Source organism: Cygnus atratus, chromosome 8, assembly GCF_013377495.2.
Source record: "Cygnus atratus isolate AKBS03 ecotype Queensland, Australia chromosome 8, CAtr_DNAZoo_HiC_assembly, whole genome shotgun sequence".
NCBI classification, from domain to species: domain Eukaryota; kingdom Metazoa; phylum Chordata; class Aves; order Anseriformes; family Anatidae; genus Cygnus; species Cygnus atratus.
Genome location: NC_066369.1, coordinates 6,739,146 through 6,761,500, shown reverse-complemented (window position 1 = coordinate 6,761,500; position 22,355 = coordinate 6,739,146). Strand labels below are relative to the sequence as shown.

The 22,355-nt window shown below is 38.2% G+C and overlaps 1 protein-coding gene across 2 annotated transcripts in view; it reads left to right on the top strand.

Annotated features, from left to right (window-relative positions):
* Positions 1-22,355, top strand: part of NEK7 (NIMA related kinase 7) — a 68,586-nt gene that overhangs the window by 23,759 nt on the left and 22,472 nt on the right. For both annotated transcript variants that reach the window (XM_050712243.1, XM_035537597.2), the window contains exons 4-7: positions 3,050-3,112; positions 3,671-3,781; positions 17,897-18,005; positions 19,935-20,042. In XM_050712243.1, the coding sequence (XP_050568200.1) occupies positions 3,050-3,112; positions 3,671-3,781; positions 17,897-18,005; positions 19,935-20,042 (391 nt within the window). The remainder of the gene's footprint in view (positions 1-3,049; positions 3,113-3,670; positions 3,782-17,896; positions 18,006-19,934; positions 20,043-22,355) is intronic.

Genomic DNA, 22,355 nt, shown 5'->3' with positions numbered 1-22,355 from the left:
TTTACCTCTTCACATTTGAGGAAGGTCCAGAACTTGGAAGCAGTCCTCATCTGCCACGTGCTGTGGCAGCCTCTGCTGAAGTTGTTATATATGTAATGTCGATTAACCACCTGCAAGGGTTTGGCTTAGGTCAAAGTATTCTGTGCTCAAGAACAAAGAATCAAAATGTGCGTTTCCAGTGTAAACTCAGTAGAGAATTAAAGTGCTTGGTCACTTAGAGGTAATCTACAACAACCTGGGAAGTGTTTATGGAACTTGCCCATGGTAAAGCTAGCAGAAATATCAGGTAAGGGATTGAGTGAGGAATTGAAACTGAAACAGTCTTTAGCAGGTCCAAACTGCTCTCTCTTTTCCCCTGCCACATTGCAGGTCTTTTGTTTTTAAATCTTGAAACTGTGTTTTGAATAATTTCTCTACACTGCATGACCAGGTAATTTGTGTACGATTTTCAGTTAAAAAATCTGTTTGCAGCTTTGATTAGGCTCCCCAGTATGTTGGGAGTTCTCTATATCTGCACCTGGATCTCGGTATCATGTATAAGAAATGTTCTTAACTCATTATCTAGGGCTTAGCAGACATGCACAACTTTGCCATGGCCCCGTACTTTATCCCCCTGCTACTCAGTGCACACTTTCATTGATTGTTTTTGGGAGAGGGGGGTGTAAAGTTTTCCTTTTGCTGGTCTCGTAGTTTACTGGCAAAGACATTTATGATCTCATGCCTTCCAAGTACTTTCACTGTTAATGTGCTACCTCTAATATTTTGAAGTTTCCTAAGTATTTCCTAGAAAAAAATATTTCAGTCCTTCATGACAGTAGCAGGTGGTAGGACTTTTAGTCTATTGTCAAGACGATTAAAGAGCAATGCTTTTTCATTCAGATTTGAGATCTATAGCAGATGCAGACTGTTTCATCTCCTTCACTAAATGTGTTTTCCCAACCTTAATAAATAAACTCTTGTCTTTTCCATCAATGCTATTTGCTGTTTCATACTTGTACCTATAATTTCATATATAGTACTAACGCTTTTCTTCTCTTACATCTGAAATTGCTTTATTTCTTAGTGTTAGCATTCCTTTCTTGTTACTTACCCTGCTGTGTTTCAGTTATATCCCCCTCAGTCTCCTCCTTGAATAATTACTTGTAGCTCAGTCTGTTTATTTCCCATCATCCTGGCATTAATATACAAGTAGTTGTGAGATGTTTTATTCCCTTTCTTGGTAGAGTAGTTTTGTTTTCTTCTTTCATTCCTTCTCTCCTGTTTCTTCTTTTTCCCCGTCTCCAGGCTTGGCATTTCAGTTCTTGACTTAGCTGTCTTTTTGAGAAAGTGAATCTTGCATCTGCTGCGGTCTGCTTTTTCTGTCAGATCTGCAGGTGGGAGATGGGCTTGCTGAGGGGGAGCAGCGGCTAGACAAGAGCATATGCGCTCTCAGAGGGCTGCGATCTGCTACTGAAATCCCTAGACTTGGTCTTTCAGTTGATTAAAGGAATGATGTACTTGGGTATTGGGTTTATGTGGCAAGGTTTCGGTAACAGGGAAGCCCCAGGCCTCTGTGAGAAGACTCCAGAAGCTGCCTCTTGTTAGCCGAGAGCGTTGTGGTGGGGTTTAGCTGCCCGTCGGCGTGGAGCCACCACAGCCTGTGTGGATAGTGCTGCAGCACGTGGAGGCGAGGTGTGGCAGATCCTGTCTGGGTGGACTTGGTTTGAACTGTTTTGGGGAGAGTGCAAGTAGGTGTGATTCAGGTGGGTGGTTATGCAGCCGGTTTTAAGAGGTCTCCTCTGAGTACCAAAGGCCTGCACAGAGGTCTGGAGCTGCTTTTTTTTGTGTCTGGGGTTGGTGGCATGATAGGATATGTAAGTTTTCAGATGTTTGAGGTTTTTGTTTAGCTGTTGCAACCAGGTAACAGTGATCTTCACAGCATGTGACATCTCTTCCTGGAGACTACCTAGAAAGAAAAGGTGTGCATTGAAAAGATGTAACTGGAGAAAGTTATCTCATAACATTACAGAAACTCGTGGTGCATCTCTGTTATTCTTCTGTGTAGCTCCACATCTGGTAGGCAGGCCTCTCCGAATCCACTTCCTTGGATTCAGAAAGTAATGTGGAATGAGAGAGGAAGGATTCACTGGAAAAGCAACAATTTTGTCACTTCTAAGGGGGGTTTATCACTTGGTGGCGGTATATAGAGAGATGCAAATCTGAGAAAGTGAAGTGCAAAGGAAATCCAAGGTGGTAAAAACAGTGAAAATTGAAAGAATTTAGGTCAAATATAAATGTGGGTAGAATGAGGTAAGGACTCGTAATGACAGGAGAAAATTGCTGCAAACAGAAATTAGTGGAGGGTAACGTGGTTAACCATGGAAGAGGCAAAGATGAGGTACATTGCAGAATAATTTGGAGCAGATGGGAGGTGGAAAAAAATGACGAGCAAAGGTGCCTAACTGTAAAAAGCTATAAAAGTCAAGGTGACAGATGAAAAAAATGCTCTAGTAAACAAATTACAGAACCCAAATCGCTTCTTCCCTTGCTGAAGGGAAGGAAATGGGAGAGAAAGAATCAGAGGTGACAGTGAAGTTTTGATCCTGGGGGAGTAAAAGTGCATGCGTTATTTAAAACAAAAGGAGGACTGTAACAAGAGATTAAGAAAGGCAGGCATGCTCAGTCCTAGAAAGAATCCGTCTCTGATAATGGTGTGGTAGGTGTGGGAGAAATAGCTGACACTTGGACTAGAACCATCTTGAAGGAGAAGCACTGAATTATTGCCATGTATTTGAATAGATATGCAGAAGTGGCGGCTGAGTTCATGGAGAACCTGTACTTCCAATGTAGTTGTTTCCTATGAAAGGGCTAAAAGTACTGATATAGCACCAAAATCAGTATGTGGGGGTTGCAATGTTTACAATGGCACTAAGATATTAGGAGTATTTCGTATCACTGTATTATATTTTGCTTGTGTGAAACTTGAACTGCTCTATAGATGTTATGTGATAATAACGATGACTCAATTTGCTTTTTTTAATCACTTAATTGTCTTATCTCTTGTGTGTAGATATTTGATTTAATGGATGCCAAAGCCCGTGCTGACTGCATCAAAGAAATAGATCTTCTAAAGGTAAAAATATTTAGCTTGAAGAATAAAAATGCAGCCATTATCAAAGTACGTTATTTTTTTCATAGATATACCTGAAGTGTCCACCCGTAGCTGTGTAGAGCTTTTATAAGCCTCACTTAAGGAATCTATAATCTATAATCACTTTAAAGTTAAAATAGAGAATTAAATCCTATCGAAAAATGTATAACTTTACAAGTAGAAGTTTCTACTAAAAATATGATGTTGTAGTTAAGTGTCTTGTGTGCAATAAAATACTCATTTTAAAAATTGGTCCAGCTGTTTCATCAAGTTTTATCATACTATTGCACAGATGCACTGAAAGAAAAGATCCTTTAAAGTACTAATGTGAATTATTGTCTTGATCCTAAAACTCCACCATGTTCTTGCAGGCTTGCATGTTATTGCAAAATGTTCCTCTGTAAATGCTTTTCATAAAAGCATGTACTGTTTATATCATACTATAATATATTTTAGGTGCGTTATTTGCCTGAATAAAAATGTTTCATTCATAAAATATGAGACACTACACTAAAACATGCGTTGTAAATCTTTTCTTAGCAACTGAATCATCCAAATGTAATTAAATACTATGCGTCATTCATTGAGGACAATGAACTGAACATAGTCTTGGAATTAGCTGATGCTGGAGATCTTTCTAGAATGATAAAGGTAGGAATTAACTTTTAAAAATTATTGCTAAAAGGTTTCAGTATTAAACTTCTTTGACTTTTCATTCTGCTTGCTCACCACTGAGTTGAATGCAGTTAAAATGGCAAAAACTGTGATGAAAAATTGAGTATTTGTACTGACTTTTTTATGTATGCCCAGTGTTGATGCTTAACACAAGTATTTTTTACACTGTTATCTACAATGTAAGTGCAGGTGAGGACATAACTAGACTTAATTATATTGTTTTCTGTGGGGAGGAAAAAAAAAGCTAATGAAAAGCACTGTCATCACCATTTAGAACAGTGCTTTTTGATGGCTTTCCTGATTGTGGCACAACTGTGTTTTGTGTTAGAACATTCTATACTTTATGATAGTCTTGAAAGCAGAGGGGACTGGTGTCACAAGGCAGAAGTGATTTTCTCTGTATCTTGAGCTCTAACTGCTATTCACTTTAGCAAACAAAATAATGATTGAAATGGAAACAACTGCATGGTTTTGTAGGCCTAGTTAAATATGTTGTCTTGAGACTAACATATTTTGAAAATGCATTTTGGAATTTGGTTGAAATCATGTACGGTGAACTTGTTGATAAGTGATTGTGTGCTATAGGTTAAGTGATTTTTTTGTACTTCATAAATGCCAGTTCTTTAGCTCATCAGAAAAAAAATAATCTAGGAGCTGTTGTATGAACTTCATATGCTGAAACTTGCATTAACTTTTAACCAGCTTTTTTTTAATCTTTGTTTGTCATCTGACAACCACCTCCCCTGTTTCCCTACCCTTTTTCCCCTGGGTCTTGGTTTTATTATTTCCCTTTGGTGTACTTTCTTGTGTGTGCACCAACTTTATTGTTGTCAACATAGTGTAACTCAGGGAACAAATACTGCCAGTCGGTTAGCATTCTCTCAGCAACTGCCAGGCACAGAACAGAGTTGTGCTGTTTTGTTTAGGACCAACATGAATAGAGAATGTTAATTTCTTCATTAATGACTTTCATAGTTTGTGTGTTTTTTTTTTTTTTCCTTTGAGATTTTTGGAGAATGTTGCCTTCTAGATTGATAATTGTAAGGTAGGACAGTCAAAATTGGGTTCTAAACTGGTTAACAGGGTTCTGTTAATATTTATATCAAAATCTGATATTTTTCTTCATCTCATGAATTATTAATTCTGTGGGCTTACATTTCATAAAACATAAAGGAAGGTTTGTCTTTTCTTTGGAATGTTCAGTTTTGACACAACAGTTATTAATATGAGTACTCTGTGACAGATTGCCTTATGGCATGTCTGGTCTTATGACCCATTGAAGCTTTTTCTGCCCTCCTTCTCCCCCCCCCCCCTATTTTTTTTTTTTTTTAAATCCAATGTGTGAATAATGGCTCCTTCAGTGCAGTTGGCCTCATTACACCTTGTCCAAGTCGGTGGGTATTTCTTTCAGGCTCGATCTTGGAGGCAGTTTGTGATTCTCCTCTTAACACAGGGATCATGTTTAATGTAGCAAACTTAGATTGCTGTTTGATGTTAATGACAGCCTATCAGGCTATTATTAAATATGTATGAGGTGTCACAATGTACTCAGTCTTCATGCTGCTTGTGGAGGAAATGATTTGGTAGACTATTTGGATGATATCAGCGTAAGTGTGGATGCATCGGTTACAGTGTCTTTTGAACAAAATAGTTTAAAAATTGCCTGAAAAATAAATAATATGTAACGGGGTGGAAACTTCCTAGCAAAATATCTGCCTGTCACATTACAAAGGTCAGTAACTGTGTTGTGTTAGTAAAAAAAAAAAAAAAAAAAAAAAAAAAATCAAGCCATGCTTTGGTTTCCAGTATTCTTGCTAGTCTGCTGCTTTAAGTTTGTTGGAAGATGTAGTGGCACCCCCAGAAGAGTGGCTGGGTATCTGGCTGCTGTGTGATTTGTAGAAACAAGGTTGGAGCATGTTTTTGAAATTGTAAATGACCACAGTTTGAATGACAGTGAAACCACCGTGAATGTCAAGGAAAACTGCTTAACTGGTTTACTTGGGTATTTGTTATGACATTATTGGCACATCGGAGAATGCTTGCAAAGCTGCTGTGCCTCACAGTGCACCTTAATGAATTCTTTAGTTCTTCCCTTAATGAACCACATCGTCGCTGTCCAGCTTTTATACTGTCCCTCTTGTTACCTGTGAATAATACTCTCTTTGTCCCCACTGAGTAGACAACTGAGGAAAATCACTTGATGTATTCATACTGAGGACCAATAATGGATTCTAATAGAATTCATAGAATTTGCTGTATGGAGGAAAAAAAAAAAAAAGAAAAAAGTTGTGCATTGGCATTTACGAATCTCATAATGAAATCAGAAGCATCTCATGCGTGCTCTCTCTTCTCTCCCTGTGCCCCCCTGCCCCAATTTAATCCGGTGATTGAATAAGAATCTCACTTTATCCCTGACCCCCCCCCCCCCCAGATGTTTCGTCTCTCACAGAAATATGTTTCTGTACAGCCTTTGTTTTTAACGGCCAAATTCTTGAGCATGTCACGTTAGCAACACAGAAGAAGAAAATTACTAGTGTCTGGGAGATACTCATTTGATTATAAACTTGGTTTGGCACTGAAACGTATAGCTGGGTACTGTGTAAGCGCTGTGTAGAGATGGGGAAAGAAGGAAAGAAAAGACTAAATTTTTCTGTATCTGTAACTTAGATTGCTGGATAGTATTGCAATGAAAAGATGACAAATAAATAACTGTTGTACCTGTTTCCAGTAGCTTAAGGTTGTCAGTGTCTGTGGTCTCCACTGTGGAGTGTGGTGGTCTTAGGGTAATCCAGCTCCCGAGGTTACAGGTAGTTGATGGAGCCCTCGGGTTACCTTGTCACACCACCTCCTTGCAATGCAGAAATGTGTTGGTAAGCAGGGCTGGGGCTTGATCTCCTTTCCTACTAATCACAGTTCTCTTCCACCACAGGGACAGGTTGAACAGTGTTCTGTGGGAGCAAAACTGCTGACTTGGACAGGATTTTTTTTTATTTTTAAGCAATAATTGATATATATTGGATAAAGAAAATGCCGTGAACAAATAAGAATCTGCTAATTGCATTAGCCAAGAAAACACATTAGAATGATTCAGTAAAAAAAAAAAAAGCAAGCTTGTGCTAAAGGTGCTGAAATAATATAATTTCAAGTCTTGCAGAATAATTAGGATGCTTTATTTAAAATTAAAGTTACTAGGTGTAAGAAGGGATGTTTTGAAGACACTGCAATGCTTGTTTTAGATATGATCAGCAAAAAGCTTCTAGGTCTGTTTCCTTTTTATAGATATTTTTAGTTTTTCTGGCAAATAATCTTACTACCCAAAAAAAAATTCAAACTTTAAACTGAGTAAGTCATCCAGATCTTAAGGAACTAAATCATGTTTTGGGAGTGAGCTTGAAAGCTTTCATCTAAAAAGTTGAAAATATGTTAGCTAGAAGCTTTCTTAAGAAATGGGGAAAAAAAAAATCGAATTCCACAAAATGTCACGTAGGCACTTTACACACTATTCAGAGAATGCTTTAATGTGTATTTTTTCAGGGTTAAGTTTAAAAATAAAACATGACAATTATCTAAGTTAAATAGGCAAATATTTTAAAACATGAAAAATTTGTAAATGGTATGAACTTCATACTGATTTCTCTTTTTTTTTGTAGTTGGGAACAGTGTATTCGTTGTCCTTATCTATCTATCTATCTATCTAGTTGTGCGTGTGGGGTAAGTTTACATCTTTGGATGTTTGTATATTTATATATTTTAATCAGACAATTTAAACAGTGATAGTTATTTCCTTGCAGTCAACTGATGCGTATCTAGATCGCTAGTTGTGGCGTTGCAGTAGCTGGGCCTCTGCTTAGGCAGGTTTTAAGTCTCATTGATTATCATTTTGATGTTTCATCTCTGGTGGATATTTTGGGCTTCCCTGGGTGAAATAGCGTCAGGCAGCTCTCTTCTCCATGTGGCCTGGGATGCAAACCCTCCCTCCTCTTCGGATGCCAAAAGATAGTAGCAATGAGTTTTTTTGGAACTCATTTGTAGTGCTGAAGGGGTACCGCAGGCTTTTTGGTACATTTCAGAGCACACGTTGGCTCTAAGTTGACTTTGTTTAATTGGAAGAGTGATATTTCTCTTTGTCGTGGTAATGGGAGGATCTGGGGGAGAGTGAGGTTCGGGCACCATTGTGTGGGGAAGAGGTGCGGTGTCAGAATGCACCAGGTCAGGTGTTTGCCTCTCCCAGGGCATCACCCAGTGCGTGGGGAGGGAAACCCTCAGCTGGCTCAGACAAAACTGGCTGTATTGTTCGGCTGTCTCGGTACTGATTTACAGTTTTAACAGTTGTATGAGATTCTGGGCCTTCGTGTTTGGCAGGCTGGCGGGACAGAAGTGGTGTTTCCGATGCAGTTTGGCTGGCAGTGTTGCAGATGCTGTGTTCTGCTGTGCGTGCACCCCAGCTGGAGCAGGACAGGAGCTCTGCTCACTGTTGCGGCTGCCAAAGATTCAGCTGTGTGGGAATGTGTTTTTGGGTTGCCAAAATATAACAACTTCATACTAAAAAAGTTCTATGCTAGCTGACCTCTTCAGAGTGTGTTTCCAAAAGATGTATGATTTAGTAGAAGGCTAAGGAAAAGTGCATTATTCTGCCAAGGTGTGGTTTTTATTTATTTGTTTGTTTCAAAATCTAGTAAGCATTTCTTCTGAAAAACTGTAGCCCTTATGTATTAAAGCAGACATAAAACTTGGAAAGTGGATTTCTCTTAGAGTGATGGCCATGAAAACTCACACGAACTGAAATTCTTCGAAGAGAAGAGTTCGTATTGCCCAACAGGAATTGCAGGAGCACAGCAGCCAAAGTGGTGAATTTCCATACATGCAGAGCTGCACGAACCTCTTGCATCTCCTAGTGCTGGCAGCGTTGTGTACCACCTGAGTGACTATGAATGCTTCAATCTATAGCACAGGTGACTGAAATGAAATTGTTTTGCTAGAAACAGCTTTTTTCCAGATGCTTTGGATGATCTTAAACTTCCCTGTCCCTTAAAGGGTATTTATTCTTTCTAACAACAGAGAGAAGGGAGCAGTCTGAGCAGAACGTAGACGAAAGAGTAGATGGGGACAAGCAGCCAAGCACTCCTGGAGCAGGGAGAGGATCTGACTGAGACGGGGGAAGGCAAGTGAACTGGGACTAGCTGGTGAGCAGTTAGTGAGACAAGGTAGACTGGGAAGTGACCACTCAAGGCGTTAGAGGCTGAGGAGTATAGGAGAAGGAGAACCGGAGTAATGCACTGGGAGAAATGGGAGCCCCAGTGCTGAAGATGAACACAGTGAGCCAAGCGAAGGACCGGTTATGTTGCCAGAAGGCAGGACAGGCTGTGCGGGGACCCTGGGCAGACAAATGGACTGTCAGTAGGTGGAGAGCCTGGCTGGGGTGATTTGGACAGGCTGGGGACAGGCAGTGATTGCATAAGCAGAGAAAATGGGTTGAAGAGACAGGAATGGGGAGGGGGCAGGTCTTGGACGGGGGTAGAGAAGAGGCAGGCTGTGCAGGAGTTATGGACCCCCCAGAGGGAAGGGGAGCACAAAGAAGAGCCTGTCCTGCAGGGGGTACTGCCCCACTAAGAGTGGAAGGGGACTGATGGTTCAGGAGCGCTGCTGTTCCGCTGCTGTCAGCAAACATGCACGAAGTCCGCGGGCGTACCCATCTGGTACCTACTGAAGGATGATGCTCTGTTGTGCAAGTTGCTTGGTCAGTTCCAGCACTAGCTGTGGCTGTAAAAGTGCCAACTCTGGTAAGCTGCATGTAGCGATATGATGGACAGCCTGCATCTCTGTTGTTATTTTTATGCTTTTTGTAAATCGAGGGAATTGCATATAACCTAAGGAAGCAACACTGAATCTGCAAAAGCAGGCATTCAAACCTAGCGAATTATACAACTGAGTATCTTACACTCCAGCAAATTACAGGTTTAGTTCTTCCTCGACAAACCACTGTTCTGCTTGGTGTTACGGATGCAGCTACTCTGGGTGGGAATTATGCTTGTGCAGTACACGCTGTAATTTGTTGTGGCTGTGCTGCTGCCTTTGCTGTAGCTGTAGTTTCCAAGGCAAGGAATTTAAGGAAGACAAAGGTTTCCTGGTTAACGCAGTTGAATGCTGTTCCAAAGACTATTCTTTCTTACTGCCTGTGGTACTGGTCGTAAGGGATACTGTATAAACCACTTCAACTGCTTTTTTGATGGGAACTGTAATTGCTTATTCTGTATTTCTGATAATCAAGGTAGAACTGGGGTTTGATTTGTAGAAGCACTGAGCGTTCACAGCTTCATCTGATCTGAGCAGAAACTGTGCTTTGAAGATGAACTGTTTCATAAAGCTAAGTATGTTGAAAAGGAGGTGCTTAAGATTGGTGCCAAAAGTAATTAACACTTTTGATCTTAATTCTTTGCTCCCCATTCTAGCCTGTAAAATAGGGATATTACTATCTCATCATTTTTAAGGCCATTTGTGAAGATAAACCTCACAAAGTTTATTTTATGAATTTGATGTTCCACGGATGTGTGTATCAGGAAGCTTCCCTCCCCAGTTTATATTTAATAATAGGCTTTGAATAGTGCACGCTAAATAAAGCCTTGAGACATTTTGAAACTGCTCATTAACTGAGTGTCATGAATGAATGAGAAAGGGGTCTTTTGAAATAATAATTAAAAAAAAAAAAAAGGAAAACTGAAAACTGCTCGCACACTCTTGGGGGAAGAAAGTCTGGTGGCTTGAATTCTGAGGGTTTTTATATGCATATTTGCATCCAAATGCTTGACATCGTGATTTTGAAAGAAGTATTTTTTAAAAGTAGTCTTTTGTGCATTTTTTTTTCATGATAATGATTTATTAGGGCTGGCAAATGCAAGTTTTAAAAAGTGGCTCCTGACTTGTAGCATTTATGTTTAGCATTCGCTTACGTTTTATAATGTAGAGTGGTTTACCATCTTAGTGAAAGTATGACATTAATAAAAGCTTCAAATATTTGCATTTTTTCCTTAATATTCTTTCATTTTGTGGCACCTTTATTCTTAGGTTGTTTTTCTTGTGTAGGCGTTTTGGAAAATATTTTTAAAAGACAGCATCACTTGAAGAAGCACATAATAGTGGGGATGCTCTAACACAGTATGTGTTACGTACAGATCACAAGATCAGAACTAAATTAATATTTTTTAGTGCCTTTTCTTAAATGCTAAACTTGGGGCTTTGAACCAGTCAGGTTAATTTTTGTCACTAACCTTTTTTAAAGCTACTAAAAAGCTTTTTCTTAAACTTTTTTTTTTTTTGTAGAATTGAAAAAATGTCTCCTTACTGAACTTGGTTTATCTGTGCGAGTTATGTAGTAAGTAACAACCAAGGCTGTTGTTTCCAGTGGAAACAGAGTCACTCTGTGAATGCGGTTGTACAGTCACAAAAGAAAAAGAGAAGGCAGAGCCGTGTCAGGGCAGGGAAGCTGGTTCTGGTAAGCTCTTGCTCCCCGGACATGTGCTGGCCCCTCGCCTTGGCTCTCAGCCCAGGCGAGCAGCGACAGCAGTTTCCCACGTGCAGGTAAGGTACCTGTGTGTGCCAGGGGAAGGAACACTCATGTCTGCCTCTGCCACTGGAACAATGAGAATAACTGGGCAGATTTCCTGCTCAAATCAGCGCTGTTTTGTCAGATGGACAGTCCCCATCTCACAGACACCGTGCCTGAAGCTATTGTGTAAGCTGGCTGGAGTTCCTCTCAAGGAGTGTAATGGTGTCAGTCACCTACGTATAGTTAACTTGGTGTTAAACTTCACTGCTCTGTTCAGGTAGATCTAGCTGGAGCAGAAGTGCTTGGGGTGTTTCATCTCTGCCTTCGCTCACTGGTGCAAGAATTGTCTGCATCCCTGACTCTTCTTCAGAGAGAAGGGCGATTGGAAAGGTGTTCTTAACCAATGGTTCTTAGTGCCTTTCTTGTCTGAGATGTCCTGCAAACAATGCTGGAGGATTATTTTTAGGTTTTCACCCAGTTTTTGTAAAATTTCCTATGTCAGTGTTTGTACTGTGTGAGTAACTTTCTGAGAATGGAGAGAAGATTTCAAATTTGTCTGCCTTACTTGTAAAATGGAAAAAAAAAAAAAAAACAAAACCTTAAAATGGTAACCTCTGTATTTACTGTGTCATGCCATTGCTTTTTATTAGGAGGTAGAGTTAATGATTCAAACACAAATTTCACATCTTCATGCTGTACCAGTTTTCCCAAGGGGATTTATTGGAGAGAGATGCATGTAAACAAATACTGTTGAATTTAAACATGTGGCTGTGTGTTTTAAGAAGCCCTGCTCAGCGGTAACTGCAGGGACAATGAAAATGATGCAGTATTGGAAATTTTATTTTAGTGGCTCTGCAAGTAGATCTGGTTTCGTTAGGTGATCTTGATCTCTGAATGCTGTATGTTCCTTTTTTTTTTTTTTTTCATGGGCAAAACCATTAGGTGGGAACAGAGTGATTGTAGGTCAGGTAAAATGAAACGAATCCTTGAAAAAGCAATTGAATGGAGATACATATATCTCTGCATATTCAAGTGATTTTGGTCAGAGCTTTGTAAGGGATCACAGTTCAATCAAGGATGTTATTAGCAGTCTAATTAATAGATTATTAGCATAAAAATATATACTAAAAATGGAAATAAGAAAGTTTTGACTTATTTTTCTTGCAATATTTATATTTCTTTTAAGTAGTGTCTTTATTTTGATTGTGTGTGAAAGGAGAATGTGTTTGAGGAGAAGTTTGTCTTTTTTTTTTTTTTTTTTTTTATTTGTTGTTGGTTTGTTTCTCCTGGGGGGTGGGGGTGGGAGGGGGGTACACTTTCTTTTTAGTAGCCCGGCATTCTGCTGAACAGAGCCAGACAAAGCTCCTGCGATGCTGCTTTTCTGCTAGAACTATAGAACCTTTTAAATAGAAAATGATTTGTATAGAAACTCCATTTCTAGATGTGAGTCTCAGAATCATTTAGGTGTTGCTATCCATCTTTACCAGTCTTTTTTGATCCAGCAAGCCCATGCCAGTTCAGGTTTGTTCCTGTCGCATTGACAAGGTGAGACTCCTGCCTGCACTTAGTAGTGAAACAGGAGACTTAGTAGTGAAACTACTAAGTAGGGAATCTGCGTAGTTTCCCACTACAACTGCGCAGCCTCCTCTGCCCTCTCTCTGTTCTCCCCGAGCCAGCAGTGTGCTCAGGTGGCCAAGAAGGCCAACAGCATCCTGGCCTTAATCTCAAATAGCAGGGCCAGCAGGACCAGAGAAGTGATTGTCCACTGGTGAGAGCTCAAATACTGCGTCGAGTTCCGAGTCCCTCAGTACAGGTAGGGTGTTGAGGTGCTCGAGCACATGCAGTGAAGTGCGACAAAGCAGGTAAAGGGACTGGAAAGCAAGATACATGAGGAATGGCTGTGGGGACTGGGACTACTTAATTTGGAGGAAAGGAGGCTGACAGGAGACCTCATCTCTCTGTAACTACTGGAAAGGAAGTTTCAGAGAGGAAGGGGTCAGTCCCTTTTCTCAGGTGACAAGTGTCAGGACGTGAGAAAACAGTCTTAAGTTGCAGCAAGGGAGGTTTAGATCAGACGTTAGGAAGAATTTCTTCACGGACAGTGGTGAGTCCCATCCCTAGAGGTATTTCAGAGATGTGTAGATGTGGTGCTAAGGGACATGGTTTAGTGATGGGACTCGATAGGTCAGGTTGATGGTTGGACTTGGTGATCTTGAAGGTTTTCCAACCTAGATGAATGACTCTCTGTGATCCTACATTTAAAAAGAATCCCAAAGAAACACAAACAGAAGTTTCTAAGAATGTCATTATGTGTTAGTTGGCGATTCCTTCCTGCATCCTTTTCCTCTATGACGAAGTTCAGATATCTTCCCATAAGTATGTGGTTGTTGATTCACCGTGTTCTGATAAGTCTAATCTTCTAATCTTCTGATAAGTCTGGGTAATCAAATATCAAAAAATAACTTCATGATTTTGTAAGCCACCAGTGAAGTCGTGAGAACAGACACAGTTGCCATCAAAATGTGAAAGAAGGGAAAGGGAATTTCTTTAAAGCAAGGAAACGATCATTCCCTTCTTACTTTTTCCCTAGATTCTCTCTTTCAGAAGGCAGCTCTAGCCTAGAGCATGCACAGAAGCAAGACTCAGGTGAATGTTCTTGTGGGCTAGTTTGACGCTAATTTAGGAGCAGATTTTTTTTTTTATGCTTACTCTGCAAAACCTGTTCAAATAATCAGTTTATCATCATTCTGCAAGTGATGTTCACAAACCTCTTCATTTCTAGAGTCTAGCTTGCTTCTTAAACCCACATTTTTTAATTTTTTCCCTTCATGTTTACTGAGGTCTAAACCAGCCTAAATCATACCTTAAAGTTCTGTGAGATGCCATCACCAGAACTGAATACTATTTTTTTTTTTTTTAAAGCATGGCTACTGAGGAATAGGCAGTCATACCTGAAATCTGCAGTTTTATTGAAATCTTCTGTTCTTTGTTCATCTGCAGGAAATTCTTAGGTTTCTTACAAGAGCAAGATGTAGTATTTCTACATACTTCCTTTAGATTTATTCTCCCAACTGCCCTTGTTAAGCCTAGATAAGACCATTTGCTAATTGCTGTCACTTTTGCTTTTGGAATTTGACCTTTAAAGCATCATATTTAGAAACTCAGTATAATTTCATGCTTTCATATTGAGTTCAAACTTTATCCCCATCTATCTTTCACTTTTTTTTTCCTGTCTCCAAGAAATTGAATGGCATACGCTGTTTATGTGCAAGGCAGCTATATTTAACTTTACTAGGATGGAAACATTTGGAGAATATTTCATTTTTCTTCTAACAATTCATTAGGGAAAACCTGGAGAGTTCTGTTTTCCCATAATGAAACTGCTCAGTAAGACTGTAAAAAAGGGACAGAAAGACAAACTGGTGATATAACTTGCCTACCTTAAAGCTCTTTAAAGCATTTGAGTAGCAAATCTACATGCAGAAAAAAAACCCACACTTATATTAAATGACTGAATTGCAGTTTTATCTGTACTGACATTGTGAAAACTCTTCTAAGCAGCTTTTTGTGATTCCATTCTCAACGATGGAGATGGAAGTTTCATGGGATATGGCTTTTGAAATTGCTAATTCTTGCTAGGAGACAGTCTGCTGCGTGAGCATGCCCGGCGTTCTTTATTTACCTGGTAAAACACTAGCTTGCAACAGAGCCCAGGTTTTTAATACACATACACTAGCAATTTATTTTTTGCCCAGTTTCAGCAATGTTGAGGCTGATCTTTCACCTCAAACGGGATTTGTTTTTTTTTTAAATGTCATGCCCTAGAAGGTCAAGGATCAGAGGGACATCAGGACTGCCCTGTGAGCCTCAGATATGCGGAAGAAGCAGGAGAATAGGAAAACGCTGAAGATGATATTACTTCAGAAAGCTTTATGTCAGGGCATACTCCTTTGAGGTTAAATTTGAACAGGTGATGGTAACGTGTACTACGAAGGGTAACTTTTGATTGCATGGACCTTAGAGTGCTTGAGACACGACAGCACTAGGCAGTGAGCTAACACTGAAGTGCTTGTGGTGCTGCTGTGCTCTGCTACAATAAAGGATGTTACTCTTTTGCAGTTGTGTCTTTTGCCTTTTGGCTTCTCCAAAGGAAATGGCAAAACCTGCAGCCATTAGAACTGCATTTTTCATTGGAGACTATTTTAAAATAAGGGAGAGAGAGAAAAGCATCCTGCTTTGAGTGCAGTTAACACATGTTATATGGATTTAATTATGCTGTTTGGCATAAAATAGGTGTAAATTTGACTGTTTCCAATCAACTTATATTTCTTGTTAGAAGGTAAGGGTCCAAACAAGAACGGGATTCCATTTCTTCATTGACTTTTCCAAGAACACTGCATACTGGACTGTTTCCTAGAAACATACAATTTGTTTCAGCAGCTAGTTTTGCAAAATCAGTCCTTGCTAGTGGTGGAGTCTCTTCATCACTGTCTTGCTTATTGGCGGACAGTAGCCCAAGAAACCATTGAGAATATATATTTTGATGAAAAGAGTGTAACTAATTACTACACAAAATAACGTTCAGTGAATTTATCTTAAACACATAGGCATTTTCACTTGTATAAATTTAGAAATAACCCAATGTCTTTGTTCAGTTTACATATTGCTAGCAAACTTAACAGCTCTCTTTGACATCCTCTCTAGATGAATGAACATTCAAAATCTACAGGGCTAATAATTGATGTTTTCAGGAAGAGAAGTTATTAGTATCATGAAAAATTGAAATGCTTTCGGTAGAATTAGACTACATCTTAAATTGTTGTTATATTGCATGCTCGCACTGTAAGAACTGAAGCAGATTTTGTAGTGAAAGTCATCAGTGTATTTTTAAAGTACATAGGAATGGAAATCCATAATGGAAGGTATTTGTATTTCAGACATTTTGTGAATGGTGTTTCATCACTGCTTGTACTTAGATTTCAGTTAAAATAAATAAATAAAATCAGAATGTTTAAATAAAATACCTAGTTATAATTATGATAATTTCAGAATGCATTTTAAATCAAGGAACTATGCTTTCATGTGCACATACTTACATGTATTGTGTGTTTGTTTTTAAATGAAAAGAAACCTGGTCTCCATCTTCCTGTTGACATCAAACAATCCTCTGATATGCAAATCCAGCTATGGGGAGAACAGATACACAGGGCTTGTTTGGATTCAGTCCAAGACTGAGAAAATTATATTTAAACAAGTAATTTATATTCTTTGCCTCATTTAAATGAAAATGCATTTTTGAAATAGTCCCTATAAGTAAAAACACTTTGGTGAAATTTTATGATCCTTTGTATGACTGGTACATTTTACAATAGCTATTTTAAAATCATTTTTCTTGTACTCCTGCATGTCTCCGTGATGTGTAGATGCAGCTGTCAACTTCTCAGTGGCACATTTGAACATAGCATATGAAAATATTTTTATTTTTCCAGGGTAATAAATGTTTGTTGTATGAACTTAGGGTGTGTATGATTGTGAAGTGTGTACGTGTGTGTACACACACTATTAAAATACATCTAAGTATTTTTCTTTCTATCTGAATTAATTAATGCTGTTCATGTATTTGCTTCGTCAGTTTAAATCTGTCAAAATAAGGATTCTTTAAAAAGAGACAAAACGAGCAACAGTTTTTCAGTCTTCTCACCTTTAGCGGCAAAATTCGTAATGATCAAACTTGCACGTTTTGACATTGGCTGAATTCCAGGTTTTCAGTATGTATTTTAGGAGGACTATATTTCAGTCCCTGAATATTATATTTGAAGGTGATGTGTTTAGCAGAGCGTAGTTATGTTTTATGTAAGTTTTAACAGGCTATAGAACTGCTACCGGTTATTGGGAATGGTTGTTTATACATGATGAGAGATATTTGAACAAGAGTTTGATCACTATGAAATTTTCAGAAATAGGCAGTACTCCTTCAATCTTAGCAACTTCAGCCATGCATAATCTGATCTAGTCTTACGTGATCTTTCTTGGTGACTTTGTGCCACTGCTATTTTTCCTCTATTTGGAAGAGGAGGACATGGAAATTCAAGTTGGTGGAAGGAAGTGTTTCATTCGGGAAGTTCTGCACACATACCTTTATATCAGATGGTCATTTGTTCTGTGGTCACTTTCTCTGCGCTAGGCTATTCTGACCACATTAATCCTGCCCTGAGAATTGTTGCATGCCATGTAAATCCTTCTTTTTTGGGGAGGGTGGTGGTGGTGCTGGTGTGAGACCCTGGGGAAAGAGCAGTTTTATTTCACTAACCTCAATTGTGGCTAATATGTTAACTGATTTTAAGCATGTATATTGATGAAATATGTTTTAATACTTAAGGAAAAAGCTTTCTGTATCAAGAAGCTTTTAGTAAACCCTTCTAATTAGATTGTGAGCCTCATGTATTTGATTTTTAACTAAACGATTTTCTATTTTTATTTCTTCAGCCACTTTATGCAAGTTTTAAATTGTGATATGTATTGACTATCTTTTTTTTTTTTTCTTTAAGCATTTTAAGAAACAGAAGAGATTGATTCCTGAGAGAACAGTTTGGAAGTACTTTGTTCAGCTTTGCAGTGCATTGGAACATATGCATTCTCGTCGTGTTATGCATAGAGGTAAAAAAAACTTTTACTGTATGAAAATGAAGCTTGTTCAATGCAAGTTACACCAAACACCAAATAATCATAATGGAATCAGTTTCAACAGCTGACACAACGTATGTTTCTGTAATGTTTGTTAGTAACAGCAAAGTGTGGCAGAAGTTGGTGCTTTGTGTTTACTTGGCTGTGGTAAGCATTTGTTTGCAGCAGTGACTTATGATACTTAGTTTTCAAAGTAAGGGATAGTTATGCAAGTACTGGAAATCCTGCTGCTGCTTTCTCTTCACTTGCTCAATTTGATTTCCTGGCTCTTATTTTCTGTTATGTTTTTCTATATATATCCATTTTTCCCTTTTTTTTTTTATTTTACAAAAGTATTTACCTCCTGCCGTGCATCCTTGCAGTGATGTATTGGCCTTTCTCCCTTACCTGCTGGCCGTGAGCATTTTCTCCCCTTCTCTGCTCCTCTCTGCTCTTTCTAGTCTGTGTGTCAAGTACTGTGTCCCAACAGCCCTTGTAGCTGACAGCTATCCCTGTCGGGTACTAAATCTCTTCTACCCATTGTAAACCTCTGTGCTGCTTTCTCCTCCGTATGTTGTCTTCATTTTGCCTTATAACTCTGAGTCAAAGGAAACAGATTGTAGTATAGTTGCTTCTCAGATGTACTTTTTTTTTTTTTTTGCCTTGGAAATCCCTCTAGCTATGAGATGCAAGCTATATATGGGTTGTCTCTCTGGGTTCTGGTGAAATTAGATGTCTTAGGTTATCAGCTTCCTCCTCCTGGGATGCAAATAGCTGCCTAAAAGCAAAGTTTCTCAATCTCTGATGAACTGTGTCATTTGCAGCCAGAGATACTGCACCCTTTAGCAAGATAAACTTGGATGAGCCCCTGCAAATGGCTTTCCCTATTGATTCTCCTTTTCTTCTCTACGGATTTGTACAAACATCTGCACGTGCAAATTAAACAAAGAGAGGGATGTAAAATTACAAATTCTTTTTATAAGATACAGATATCTCACCGGAATGCTTTGTGATGAAATTAGTTTATTTCAGTTTATTTTGGCTGAAATACTACCTTCAGAGTTTCTGGAAGATCTATGGTTATACACTGAATTAACCATTCTGTAAGAAGATAAGGGTACGGTTAAGGTAAACTCTTCTCTTTTCACACTTAAGGGGTTTTCTCTAAGTTTTGAGCCCCAGTGTGTGGCTCTTAAGCTCAGTAAGAGCTGGGAACACTTGCCAAACAAATAACAGGTCAGTTTACTAAGAAGACTTAACAGTTAGGTACCTTGTTAAAAAATCATAACATAAAAATCTTTGCTGTAGTCCCTAAAGGATTGGATTAAAACTTAAACTGAATATTACTTGTGAAAAATAACTGTCTGGGGTATATATTGTTCCTTTTCTTTGTTTCTATTTCATTAGCCCGATTCCATTGACAAGTTCAAATAACCATTCTCCTGAGTAAAACTTTTTTGTTTTAATGCCTTCTATTAAAGAGAATCAGTTACCTATTTCAAATAAATAACATCTTGCCTCTGCAGGTAATCTGATCAGCAAAAGTGATCAAAAATGTGATTTACAGTTCATGAAAACATGTTTTGGTCTGTTACTTAAAGCATAATAAGTTTTCCAGTTCTAATGGTAGTCCTTATAGATAGTTTACATAAAGAAGTAATGAGCTTCGCTGTATGTGTTTCTATGATTATGGGGTGGATGATGTGGTATTTAGTTTTCTGTTTTTTTGAAATATTTTTTGCAGCTCTTAGATTTTTTTGTTTGGGTGATGCTAGGACTATTAAAATAGTTAATTTAAAATTCTGAATAACGAATTCTATCTTTCTAAAAGGCACTGTCAAATTTTGTTAGTATTATCCATACTTAAAATAGCTCTTCTTGCAACCTCATACTGAGTTTTTAAATTTTATTGTTTATTTTCAGATATAAAGCCAGCTAATGTGTTCATTACAGCTACAGGGGTAGTAAAGCTTGGAGACCTTGGACTTGGACGATTTTTCAGTTCCAAAACCACAGCTGCTCATTCCTTAGGTAAGCTTTTCTGAGGGGCAGGGGAAGAGAAGGTGGATTTTTATGTAGTAGAAATACTGTGGCCATTCATTGGAGGGGAGGGAAGAAGTGTTAACATGCAGCTAATGCCATCTGAAAAACTAGAATGGTGAGCCATGTTAATACAGAAAAGCTGTAATGCTGGGGTTGTGTCACTTTCAGGCATTACAGCTTGCTTTTTTTTTTCTTTAACTCATTTAATGTATGTTCTTGGCTCAAAACAAATCTTCATTATAGTAGTGTTTCCTAGAAATGATGGAAGAAAATAAGATCAATAATACTGATGTGTTTTTTCAATTCAAGTGAATGTTAATCTGTGTTGGAAAGTATATGATAATTGTTTATGCCTGTATATTGTATGGGTAGTATTAAAGACATGTTAGTGATGTTTTTTGGAAGGGCTGAAAGACAAACTCCTGTTTAAACTAAAATAAATAATAATTTGATTAGTTAATGATCAGCTTGGGAAAACGTCCATGACATTGTGATTGTATTTTTTCTCCTCTTTCTCCTTACAAACACAAGATTGAAATGTGGAAAAACAATTTTAATTCTTTTATAGTTAGTATCTGGTATCATTTGTATTACTGTAATTGTCTAAAAATTGTTTTAAGGTTTATGTTTCTCAAATTGTGCTGAATAAGTTGAGGAGAGATCAGAATTAGGCTTTATGATCCACGAAGGTTTTTTCTTTTTTTTTTTTTTAATGAAAGAAAAAGGATTTTTATAAACATACAAAAAGCTTCTGAAATGCCCAATTTATTCTTTGCTAGCATGCAAAAAAACCCACTATTTTCCAAGCAAAAATAACACTGTTTCCTAGGCAAAATTTTCATATAAGTGATATCTTTTGAGTAGCATATGAGAGCATTTGAAGTCTGGAATGACTAAGAAACCTTTGGAGGAGAAAAAAAAGAAGTAAATTATTTGAGAGATTCTTTGTTTAAATGCAGGGAATGGACAAATTACAGCATCTAAGAGGATCTGTTTATTTATGAAACATTTCTACGGTAGCAGCATCTTTAAAGAGAAATGTAGGATTTAGTGTTTACAGCAAATTTTTTTTTCCCCACATTTGGCTTGTAGTTAGCATCTTCAGTTTTTTTTCCCTGAAATGTCTGTTTATCGGCTGCTGAATGCAAGCTTGGTCATTGACTGCAAAGAGTGTGAAATGAACTTCCAGACCCCTAAAGAGTGGGGCTGTTGGTGGTAATGTCTAGAATTTGTTTCCTGTTTCTTGTAAAGGATATTGAGGCAGACAGAGGACCTGACTGAAACTGGAATACAGATAGGTAAAATTTAATCAAATGTTGCTCAGTGAGAATTTTTAACAAATGATGGTGAATAATTCTGTAATTAGGCATTTAGATATTTTTGATTGACAGAAGTACATAAGATAACCACTCAAGTCTGTCTTAAGTAATAATTACAGTCTCTATTTTAAGTCCATAGGAGGACACACGCAGAATTGTTCTTGTTCAGATGCTGTTGGTTCTAATTAGAAATATAACATTTCATAGTCTTTGGTGAAAATGTGCCGTATTTATCCTCACCTCTTAATTTGACTTTACTCAGATAGTCCCAGTTACCAATAGATTACGGAAAAAGAGAGGACTGATGTTCACCATGCTGGGACCACATTTGAGACATGGGTGATGATTATATTAAAAAACAAAATAACTATTCTAGAAAAGAATCTTTTTGTTATATAATTCCTACTTCCTCATCTCTCAAAATGTCTCTGGGTACTCTTAAACCTTCTAGTTTTTCCCTTTATCATCATACTGATACTGCTGTAGTCCAAACCATGAAGAACTGCTGAGATCTGAATAGGAGCAAGGTGAGACTTGGACACAGATGTGCAATCTTGCATTAACATTAAAAAAAAAAAAATGAGGGTGGAGTTAAAGACACAGACAAGAAGCAATGAGACCAGGTGCTTGGGTTCCCCATGGGAGTTCAGATACAACCCTCAAGATTTGATTCTAGTTCCCCCCAAGTGTGTTAAAACTTAACTCTTATAAATAGAGGAGTCATCCAGACAGGGAGAGAGGTGGGGAAAAACAACAACAAAGCAAACTGTTATGTCTAAGGTTGGGTGCTGTGTCTTGTTGGAGGAGCTGTTGTGTTCCCCCTGCCCCTGCTCCTTTTCCCATTTTCCCCACTTAATTACGAGACAATGTCAGAATTTAGCCTAGGAAAAAGGTTTTGTTCAGCTATTAACTTAGGCTGCTGTGGAGACAGTGACACTCTGATTTATCATGTCACTTGTAGAGACCATTTTTTCAAATTAAT